Genomic DNA, 11400 nt, shown 5'->3' with positions numbered 1-11400 from the left:
TAAATATACCATCTACTATAAATAGTACCTTTCCTTCCCATGCTTTCTTCAAAGAGGTACTCTCCCAGGTATGGAAATAATTTTAAGAGACAGGAATACTAAATCATACATTTGAAACCATCGCAAAATGATGACAAATGTACACCTTGCTCCCTCGGATGACGATGATCTCTATGCCGGCTTCGGCCAAGAAGAAGTGGATCCAGCACTTCAAACAGACGAACTTGAATATGATGAAGTCTTTCAAGCCGCTCTCAAGACAAGTGTGCGACCTCCCGGAACATCTTCGGGAAATCGTCGAATGACTGGAAGATTAGGGACTGGAGCTGGGATGCGAACAGCTCTTAGAACCTCAAGTAAGTTTTTAAGAGGAGCAACCAATGATATTTGTACGGTTTTTCAAAGCCAAAACTAGCTATAAGATTTATTTTTTTGTTATTACTATTCATCCACAAAAAAAGTAAATTATTTTGATTTTTTTTTATGAAACCCCATGGCTATTCTGGCTATATGGCTAAAAAATTTAATATTTTGGAAAAAAAATTCAAAATTCAACAGCTGTTGACAAAAAATTATAATTGTTGGAAAAAAAAATCCAAAATTTAGAGCTGTTCACAATAGAAATATATTTTTGGAAGAAAAATTTCACAAAAAAATTTCCGAAATTCTTAGCTGTTCTAAAAAAATGGAAAAATTAAATTACATGTATAATTTTTTTGAAAAATATCCAAAAGTTCACAGAAAATTAAATTTTTTGGTAAAAAAAATAGAAAAATTAAATTTTTTGGTAATTAAATAGAAAAATTTAATTTTCTGGTAAAAAGCGAAAATATATTAATTTTTGGGGAGGGCACTATTTTTTTTTTTTTTTTTTTCATAATTTAGAAAAGTCATATATAGTTCAAAAACAGTTAAAAAATAAAAATAAGAATCGCTATCGCAAATTAAACTTTTTTTTTCCTAATACCGATTCCAGAAGAAACACCTGATTCTCTAAGTCCGATTAATCGTTCCATAACTATTTTAGATTACATTTTTATTTTTTGATGAATAAAATTATCATTAATTTATATCAAAAAATTATTCTGGTTTATTGTCAAAATGAAAGAATTATAAATTTATCGACATTATTGTGACCGAAGGATGTCTTACAAATGTGACGCAAATTACCCATAAAGTAAACAAAATTAATCAATCAACACGAAGAAAGAAGGAAAAAATGGTAGATTTTATTTGAAAAGCCATATCGGGGCTATGTACATTAAAAATTACATAAAAAACATTTAAAAAAAAGGATTTAATCTATAGTTAACATTCTTGAGTATTTCTACTCCTTCCAGAAATGGAATTTTTTTTTGTTCTAAATTGGCTTTTTAAAGTTATTACTATTATTTTTTTATCGACCTTATCCCCAGACCAGACCTTATGACCTTTTCTAGTCATTGCTTAGCTTGAACGGTAGCGTCACTCTAAGCACAATAAATCACAAACTTAAAAACAGATTGTCATGAAATTTCTACAATTTCAAGGTGGGGACTAACTCAATATGAGGTGAATTAAAAAAAAAAAAAAAAAAAAGAACCCATATATGTTCGAAGCCCGGGAGTTTTACGCACATGTGTTAGGATGATAAATATTATTTGATATTTTTTCTATTCACTTGATTTTTGTTTAAAATTGTTTTTGTTTCAACTCGGCACATATTTTTTTTTTACTTACCAATTTCTTTAGATCTTCCTCCTGGAACTGCAAATCGGCCCATGACTGGGATACGTGGAGCAGGATATCCTGGCAAGAATTCGGGTTCTAGACCCCTTTTTGATCCTTTAAACGCCTCTGGACGTGTTGTGTCCTCTCCTGGTTTGGAAACCAAGAAGGAAGAAACACCCGAAGAAAAGATTCGTAGTTTAGAAGGGAGGATAAATTCTCTTATTGAGGAGTCTTGCTTTGCATCCAGTCGTGGAGAAAAGAAGCTAGCTCTTGAGAGGGCTAAAGAGTCGTCAACAAAAGAACGAAGTCTCGCTCGATTGCGGGAGCAAGCGAGTCTAAAAGACACACATAATCTGGATCTTACTTTCAGCGTTCTCTTTAATTTAGCAAATCAATACGCTCTGAATGAAATGTATACCGAGGCGCTCAACGCCTATCAGGTCATTACAAAGAATCGAATGTTTAATAACGCTGGTCGCCTCAAAGTTAATATGGGGAATATTTATTTCAAATTGGGACAGTATGCGAAGGTAATCATTTCATTTTGTGATTACTTTTGTTTAAAAACCATCCATTTATGCTCAACTCTATTACAGGCCATAAAATTTTATCGCATGGCCCTGGATCAAGTACCAAATACTCATAAGAGCATGCGGATCAAAATCATGCAAAATATTGGCATACTCTTTGTCAAGATGGGACAATACTCTGATGCTTGCAGTAGTTTTGAATGGATCATGTCAGAACAACCTGACTCTAAAACCGGGCTTCATCTCATCCTTTGTTATTACGCTATGGGAGACAAGGAACGAACAAAGAATGCGTTAGTTTACACTCTATATAAGGGGATATTCACAAACCACGTGGAGACTTTGGGGGAGGGGTAATACCTAAACCCACAGCTATCCTCGTTAAGGAGGGGGGTTAACTTCAACCACGTATACATGAATAATATGGTATAAATGACGTCATAGGGACCAAGAGACACAAAATTATATGATAAAAGATCCATGTTGTTTATGAGTGATCCCTAAGAGCAGCCATGCCGGAATCTGCCTTGTCTTTTGGCTTCTTGATCGCTCATTAGTGTTGGATTTCGGTCTGGAAATCCTAGAGCTGTCTGAGACTGTTACTTTTTTTGCTAGATCAAATTAGTTCGGTCCAACAAAAAAAACTCGGTCTGGACTGATCTCATATAAAAATACGGTCTAAATTGGTCCAATGGAAAAATTCGGTCTAGTTCGGTCACAAAAAAAATGGTCTAGACCGATTTTACAGATAAATTGTTTATAACAAGACATCATATGTTTTTTCAAGTACAATGAACGTTATACGAAGTTTAAACAAGAGATAGGGCGGATTAATTTTGATCCCACCGTCTCTTCTATGTATACAGTATTTGTTCTAGAACTTATAGTGTACTTTTGAGATTTTTTTCAAAAAAATGAATGACAGTTGATCTACAAAAAAAGAATGGTCTCACATAATATATGCGACCAAAAAAAATCGGTCCATAAAGTGAGACCGAAAAAAATCGGTCCACGGTCTGGACCGAAAAATCGGTCCAAATCGGTCTAGAAAAAATCCCATAAGACCGAACCGGAAAAAAATTCGGTGCTGGACCGAGTCTCAACACTATCGCTTATAATGACAAGATGAATAAATGTTTTTATAGTTTCTTGATGCACAAACGATGGCTGAACCAGAATGTCAAAAAATAATCACTTAACCTTCCTATATTACTGAGAAAATTAACATTAATTAATAGTCCACGTTTTGCTGTCCAACCCTGTATACATATTACATTTAATCTGACAAAGTTGAAGGCTCTACGGTTCTGTGTTGTAAAGAGTGTATCATTTGAAATAATAATTATTCATTTCAATTCTTAGTTTTCAGCAATTACTGGATGTGGTTATTGAGGATGAGGAAGGAGAAAAATATGTAGCCATCAATGATGATCCCTTATCTAATCTAATAATAGAGGCTATTAAGAACGATAATTTGAGACGTATTGAGCGCTCCAAGAAACAAGAGTCAGAGTATTGTATACTCACGGCAGCAAAACTGATATCTCCTGTGAGTTACTCACCTTTATTTCTTCTGGTGTAATCACTTCTAGTACTGAGAGTCCAAAGGAATTACAGTCTTTTGTAAATCGGTTGTAAATTATAAGCCTTTTTCTAAGCGTGTGAGTTCTGTTACTATTGGCAACCTGAGTAATGTTTTTTTTTAATTTTCTAAAATTGTTATCATTTTTGACTGTATATTTCAATACAACTGTTGTCATTATTAATGCTTAGTTGATGGAAGTAATTAACTTAAGTATATAAAGGAAGTTAAGAATCTTAAGAGGAAGATAAGTTAATATATATTTTTTTCATTATCAATGCTGTACACTCATTTGACCCTACTCCTGTACTTCACTTTATTTTAATTATTTTCAAATTAATGAAGCATAGGTGAACTAGGTATGACCTCTAATGATAATAAACAAACATGAAACCTTTGAAAGGTTCAATTCAACTTCTAAGAAAACACACCTACAAACGCTAAAATACAATTTATCATCCCCTACTCTTGTTTGAAATTATTTTAATGACGCAATCCTTTTCTAGATGATTGAAGATAATTATACACAAGGCTACAACTGGTGTGTGGACTCTATTAAGAAATCCGCCATTTCCCAGCTAGCCAATGATCTTGAGATCAATAAGGCCGTCATGTACTTAAAACAAAAAGAGTTTGGACAGGCTGTTGAAACACTTCAGGCGTTTGAGAAACAAGAAACCAAAGTGGCAAGCACGGCTGCGACGAACCTCAGCTTTATTTATTTCCTACAGGGTCAAATTGATGAGTCACAAATGTATGCTGAGATTGGTCGGGAGGCTGATAGCTACAATGCTGCTGCGTTCGTTAATCTTGGGAACTGCTGTTTTCAAAAAGGAGATTACGAGAAGGCAAAGGAGCTGTACAATGTGGCCTTGGAGAATGATGCCTCCTGCATTGAGGCACTCTACAATTTGGGGCTCTCACATAAAAAACTTCGTTCCTATGAAGAGGCTCTTGCCTGTTTTTTCAAGTTGCATAGTATCGTGAGAAACTACTCTCATATCCTCTATCAAATTGCTCACATTTATGAACTAAATGGAGATATTGATCAGTCCATTGAATGGTATCTCAAGCTCTTGGGACTTGTTCCCACAGATCCAGTTATCCTTCATAAGTTGGGGCATTTATTTGACAATGAAGGTGATAAGCAACAGGCCTACCAGTATCACTATGAATCCTACCGATACTATCCCTCAAATCTTGAGGTCATTGACTGGCTTGGCTCATACTATATAGAAATGCAAATCAGTGAAAAGGCCATTGATTACTTTGAACGAGCCGCTCTCATGCAGCCAGATGAAGTTAAATGGCAGCTGATGATTGCAAGTTGCTTTCGGAGATCTGGCAACTATCACAAGGCTCTTGAAACTTATTCCTCCATTCACAAAACATTTCCCTCAAATGTGGAATGTCTCAAGTTCCTAGTGAAATTGTGCAGTGACATGGGTCTTCCTGAGGCTTCAGACTATGGACAAAAGTTGAAAAGGATTGAAAAGAGTCGAAACAGTGGCGGATCTTCATCCTCTCGAAGAGCTTCAAGAAATAGCTCTGCTGTGAGTGAGGAGGCCAGATCCCTTTCCGGAAGGAGACGATTCCCTGCCAGTTATCTTGAAGAAGAGTCTTTAGATGAGGAGTTTGTAACATCCTCTTTCAAGTCAGGCAATGCGGTTGAGAGTGGGTATAATGATCCACTAGGACCTCTTCCTACGCGTCCTAAAACGGGAATGGCAAAAAATGATGGTGATGACTTTGGAGACGATGATATTGGAGAGGACTTATTACCGGAGTAGTTTGCTTTGTCGTTTTCTTTTTGATTTTTGCATGTTTAACGAAACACAAAAGAAATGCAAATAATTGTACATAAAATAACAAGTAGACACGCAAATTTGCATTATACTATTATATATTTTTTTAATTTCCAAGTAAATTGCCGTGATTATTCATGAATAAAATACAAAATACATAATCTGACATAAAAAAAATAATTACATTTAAATTAATTTGTTTTTAAATATATACAATTCCATAATTTATGATGATTTATTAATTAATTCCTTCTTCTTTGTCTCATTTCATGCCCACCTTCCCCTTCCAAAGGAACGCCAAATGAGTTCATTTGAATTTTGTGTAATGAAAATTTCATTTACATAAGCGTATTTGGTTCTTGAAGGTTTAATTAAGTTGAAATAGTGTCTTTTGTTCAATTTGATTAAGGAAATAATAAGAGTTTGATTATATAACATAAAACCCTCTATTGTTTACTCATTTATATTTGAATTCATTGAACTATTCAAAATAATTTATTATCACAGGATTTCAAAAATTTCAACACTTAATTTCGATAAATGTCTGCTTAAAAATAGAAAGTTCAAAGGATATTAATGCTCAAATACAATGTGCGATGTAAAATCGTGGACTTGACTTTAAATAAATCTTAATTACTTTAGGATGAATATTTTAAAATACTAGATTGCGTTATTAAAACTATAGAATATTTCCGTTAATACACAAAAAAAAAAAAATCAAAAATCAAAATTTGTCTGCATAGAGGGGAAAAAGCAAGACAAAGTCTGATTTACTCCACACCCAAGCAAGTGTCGAAGATATCATGTAGGGCACTAGCATAACGTCCACCTGGAATCTTGTTTACAAGATTAAAAGCATGATGGCTTCATGTCAGAGCCTTGGGAGATTCCCTGGCAGTGGTAGACACCAGTATATAGGGATCACTGCAATATACAGAAGTACGGGCAAGTAGATGAGGCAGCATGTTCAGTCTCTCAATGTCCGTGATTGGACTCTCACGAGGTATATGATGGATTTGCAGAGGGTGTGTTATGGATGACGAAATCGACAACTGCTTTCAACAGCAACTAAGCCAATCGGATCAAGAGAGGCCAGAAATTGTTGACTTGGTTAAATCATAATTAAGGTTGATAATTTTGGTAAGGATACAAAAGCGTGCGAGGAGAAGGGAATAAATACTTATGGTATCACCGATTCAAATAATAAACATCTTCCTCTATCAAGAACGTAATCAATTCCCGCCTTTAGTATTCAATATTAATATAATATTAGATACTGATAGTCGATAGAGAATTGAATAAAATAACGTTGCCTTCTGTCTAGATTTCTGGAAAAAGAGGTCCAGGAATTCGGAAATACTTACCAGACGAGAAGCAGAATACTTGTCGGATTTGTCGATATAAATGTACCATTTGTCCCCCGTCTAGAATTAAACACCACTCATTATCTTCATCTCATATCAAGAGCACGGATATTCATCTAAAAAATCAAGTTAATAATGAACACATTAAGTCACACTTTAATTCTGATCTCACAAAGATGTTTATTGCCATTGCCCATCATCCTACGTTCAAAAAGTTTATGGAAATACCCCCACTGTAAATTGTCAAGTTGAGAGAATTTTCAGCATGTTTAGAGTCATCCACACCAAATTAAGATCAAAGTTATCACTAAAAAGTATAAAATATTTACTAATTTCGAAATTGAACTGAATTTTGTACCATCTAACAGTAAGTATTCTTTTCTTTTTTTTTAAATTTAATCATAAAATATGATTCTATTTTATCTAAAAATATCAAGAATTATGGTACAAGACACATTGAATGGCAAAAACAACGGTTTAAATTGTCACAACAACGGGTGTAGTAGCTTTGAATGGTTCGAACTAGTTTCTCTGACACTAGTTTCTTCACTTAAAGACTTTTGTATGATCATTAGTTTTCCAATGTTACATAGTTAATAAATATTACTTTTTTATCACTTAAGAATTAGCTATGGTTCATAAGCTCCAAGAAATTGTGTTCAGAAAACTCGTCAAAGGCAAAAAACAACTGCATAATTGGTCACAACAACGGGAGTAGTTGCATTGAGTGTAGCATTATAATTGTGTATCTTTCATGATAATAGTATGTTGTTATACAAGCATAAATAACGGGGGAAATATCTTTTTTGATGCTCTTAATAAGTAGTTATATCGCCGGACATAACTACATAATTTGTTTTTGCTCTAAATCTTTACGATGGCATGCTAGAAAACTACATTAAGTCAAGAATGGTTGCCTGAATTGTCTTATCAGTTATAAAGGGGACTTATTTTTATATCTAAGATAAGTAATTAAGTTTTAAAATGGATTTAAAACTGCATGGATTAAATTTTCTTTTTTTAGATAAATATCCAATAAATGAATGTAGGATTCTAAATCTGTTCGTACTAAAATTGGAAGAAGAGATGAATTTAATTCTAACATTTTTTTATTAGTATATTTATTGTCTAATTTTATGATTTTGATATTTACATTATTATTAATAATTATTTAGATCTCATCGGTAGAGATATATCTATCCTGTGCACAATTGTATATAGCAACTTCCACATGAGGAAAAAGGGGTGATGATCTTTTTGATTAAACTCCACGTCTGGCTTTTGTTTTGTAACCTAAAGTTATGGCATATTTAACTGAATTCTGATGTTAGAACAAGAAAATATTATTTGGATAAATCTATTATTTCAATATTCTGTATTTATAATTTATTGTTATTATTAGTAATATGATTCCAATTGTTTAATTTTTTTATATTTAACATAAATATATGATTGTTTATTTTTTAGTAGATTATATTTTATTTAAGTCTTCTTTTTTAAACTTGGAACTTCAAATATATTTCGAAATACTCTACCTTCTCGTTTCATTAGTCATTATTCTGAGAATAGGCTTTATAATGAATTACAATTTCATGGAGTGGGACGTTTTCAAATCTACTGTAACGGATAAAAAACGTCTAAGTCAATTATACGGAGTATATCTTAATTAAACATTTTGCTGATAAATACTTTTGTTATACCCTTAAAAATCATAATAAACCAGGCAGCTATTTTAAACAATGATACCATAAGTCTTTCCCCCCCCTTCTCCTTGGACGCGTTTTTCTCTACAGGATTACCAACTTTGATCATAATAGGTAAATACGCCACCCTCCTCCCCAGAGAGTGGTTTCCCTCCATTAAGCCATTTAGAGATATTCTAAAAGAAAGCATTTAATATCCCTCACCGAAATTTCGATGACCTCGATGCCTCCGTCGAGTAGCAATGGGCGGCCATGTCTGAGGCCTTCATCAAGAATTGCTGCGACATCTTTAGGACCGGGTTGTAGGGCATGGTAGCAGCCAAAGTCAATCATTTAGAAAAATAGAAAATATATATCAATAAATAACTCTGTGATAAATCCTCAATGTGGCACTCCTTTTTATTCTTGCAAAAGTTTAGCCTATTTGGTCGCTATCAAAAAGTCCACCATTTTACCTCGCACACTCAAGAAATTCTGGAACCAAATCCTTTTTTGTGAATAATGAAACTCTACTTATTTCAGCTTCCAATATGTTTCTATAACATACAAATAATTGAGAAATTGAGGGGTTATTCCTTTTCAAACAAAGTCCATAAAGTATGGTGGTTTTTAACCTTTCAATTAGATTTTAAGGATTAGATGATCCCATATTGAATATAAGAGCATACTTGAAATAAGAATAACGTTTTGCAGAAATAAAATACATTTTCATTTTGTTGTTTTTTTTACTCATAAAATCAAAAAGTTTTCGAAAATCAGATTTGACACGGTAAAAATTAATTACAGTTAAAAAATAATATCTTGTATTATCCATTTCTTCCTCATTTCTTCTTCTTTTTCTTCTTTTCCTTCTTCCCCGCCCCACTTGCGCCACCTCCAGTCCCTTCTTCGTCATCTCCTTCGAGTAGTTTATACCGCTTTTTACCAATGGGTGTTTTTACAAACCAGGCTGTAAGGGCTGCTTCTTCCTCACGATACACGGGTTCACATTTGGATAAGGGAACAATGAACTCAGAGGGTCTCAATGCTCTTCCACCCTGTGTTAACAACATGAAATGAAAGGAAAATAATGAATGCAATAAGTGCACAAATTAAACATACTTTTTTAATAATCTATATGTACGTTGTGTACAAGTTGAGATATTATACAAGTTGTAACTTGTACATATAAGCAAATGGTACAATTGAAACGTGAAATATAATAAGAATTTAGGGTATTACTTGTCTTGAGAACAGTGGTGCCCCTAACTCCTTTTTAGGAGGCTTCAGCCCCTAAAAGTTTCTGAATCCCCCAAACACTTTTATGATATCTTATATATGGTGGGGGGGGGGGATAAATAGTTTAGGGTCTCTCAAAATATGCTTAAATACCCTCCTCCCTCAGATTGGCCAAGGGGTAGTGTGGGATTGCTAAAGAACACCGGCAATACATCCAAGAAAACTCTTCTAATACTTTAAAAATAAGTGCAAGCCTCGGGTTGTGCGAGGTACTTGGGTATACCTCTGGCTACTAAAAAAACCACCACCAAAGTATCCCATACATCCAAGGAATCCCTTTTGGCATTATTTTTTAAGTATTAGAGGAGTTTTCTTGGATGTATTGCCGGTGGTCTTTAGCAATAGTTTAAGCTCTTCGGTTTGCAAATCGAAAATTTATAATGTGTTATTATTCATCATGAAGTTTGAAGAAAATACGGGCAATTTTCCTCAAGGGTAATTTTCTCCAGGGCAATCTTCCACGGGCAATTTTTCTCCAGGTCAGTTATTGGTGCATGCTTATATATATGCATAAGTCTATTATTGGTGAAATTACACATGGAATCTAAAATGGTCCAACACATCACTCTGAAATTTCGCGAGTAGGCGTACGAAAGAACAAAGCGTGTTCCTATAATATTTTTGGGCTAATTAAAAGCCTGTTTTTGAAAGATATAATACCTACTTCTCATTCTCTCTTTCTATATCTCTCTCCTTCTTTCTCTTTCTATATCTCTCTCCTTCTCTCTCTTTCTATATCTCTCTCCTTCTCTCTCTTTCTATATCCATCTCCTTCTCTCTCTTTCTATATCTCTCTCCTTCTCTCTCTTTCTATATCTCTCTCCTTCTCTCTCTTTCTATATCTCTCTCCTTCTCTCTCTGTCTCTTCTACAACCCTCTATCTGTCTCTTTTCATCTACTTCTATTCTTTGTTTACATTTCCCTCTTTTCAGTCCTGCAACGTAGGGAACCCCTCTTCTAGTATATATTATATGCAATTATGTAGATCCGGTGGTTTTTTTAATTTGGCTATTAATTTGTAATTGGTAGTATAATGAAGGAATTTTCTTTTCTTATCAGTTGTCCTTATTATTTAATTCCTGAACATCCTTTACTAAATAGATTCAATTATATTTAAAACCTGTTTGAACATTCGTGTGTGCTCATGAAATACGGGCAGTAACCCTGAAGATTCGTTGCAGAGTTATTATTATTGTAAGTCTTTGTTGGATTCAGAGTAGAATTGGGGATCGACATCGGAATAATTCTAGCAAATGTCCTGTTTTATATTCTTTTTCCTTCCTCTCTTGTCACAGCAGACTGTAGCTGATCTAATGAAACGTCATGAGCATTATTCTTTCTCTCCTCCAAAACATTCTTCAAATTGTTAGGGTTACCATGTTGATTTTTCCCAATGGATTTTCGCCTTTCACTATATAAAATAACCCT

At 33.9% G+C, this 11400-nt stretch overlaps 2 protein-coding genes across 2 annotated transcripts in view; one reads left to right on the top strand and one right to left on the bottom strand.

Annotated features, from left to right (window-relative positions):
- The first annotated feature begins 71 nt into the window (after nucleotides 1-71).
- nompB (intraflagellar transport protein 88-like protein nompB) lies at nucleotides 72-5851 on the top strand. The gene is made up of 5 exons (XM_040727511.2): nucleotides 72-356; nucleotides 1732-2240; nucleotides 2307-2533; nucleotides 3603-3789; nucleotides 4329-5851. The coding sequence occupies exons 1-5, from the start codon at nucleotides 128-130 to the stop codon at nucleotides 5610-5612; spliced, it is 2436 nt and encodes an 811-aa protein (XP_040583445.1). The 5' UTR covers nucleotides 72-127; the 3' UTR covers nucleotides 5613-5851.
- A 3528-nt stretch (nucleotides 5852-9379) lies between these two features.
- Nucleotides 9380-11400, bottom strand: part of LOC121132068 (dynein regulatory complex protein 11) — a 29217-nt gene continuing 27196 nt past the window's right edge. Inside the window, exon 9 of the mRNA XM_040727510.2 lies at nucleotides 9380-9731. Coding sequence (XP_040583444.1) covers nucleotides 9516-9731 — 216 coding nt within the window. The 3' untranslated portion in view covers nucleotides 9380-9515. The remainder of the gene's footprint in view (nucleotides 9732-11400) is intronic.

The sequence above is a fragment of the Lepeophtheirus salmonis genome, chromosome 1, assembly GCF_016086655.4.
Source record: "Lepeophtheirus salmonis chromosome 1, UVic_Lsal_1.4, whole genome shotgun sequence".
NCBI classification, from domain to species: domain Eukaryota; kingdom Metazoa; phylum Arthropoda; class Copepoda; order Siphonostomatoida; family Caligidae; genus Lepeophtheirus; species Lepeophtheirus salmonis.
The sequence above is the reverse complement of the archived record's forward strand: the minus strand, read 5'-3'. Positions and strand labels throughout refer to the sequence as shown.

Coding starts and splice junctions, on each gene's coding strand:
- nompB (XM_040727511.2), top strand. CDS start 128: ATGATGACAAATGTACACCTTGCTCCCTCGGATGACGATGATCTCTAT. Junction 2,241..2,306: donor AATTGGGACAGTATGCGAAG/GTAATCATTTCA, acceptor ACTCTATTACAG/GCCATAAAATTTTATCGCAT. Junction 2,534..3,602: donor AAGGAACGAACAAAGAATGC/GTTAGTTTACAC, acceptor TTCAATTCTTAG/TTTTCAGCAATTACTGGATG.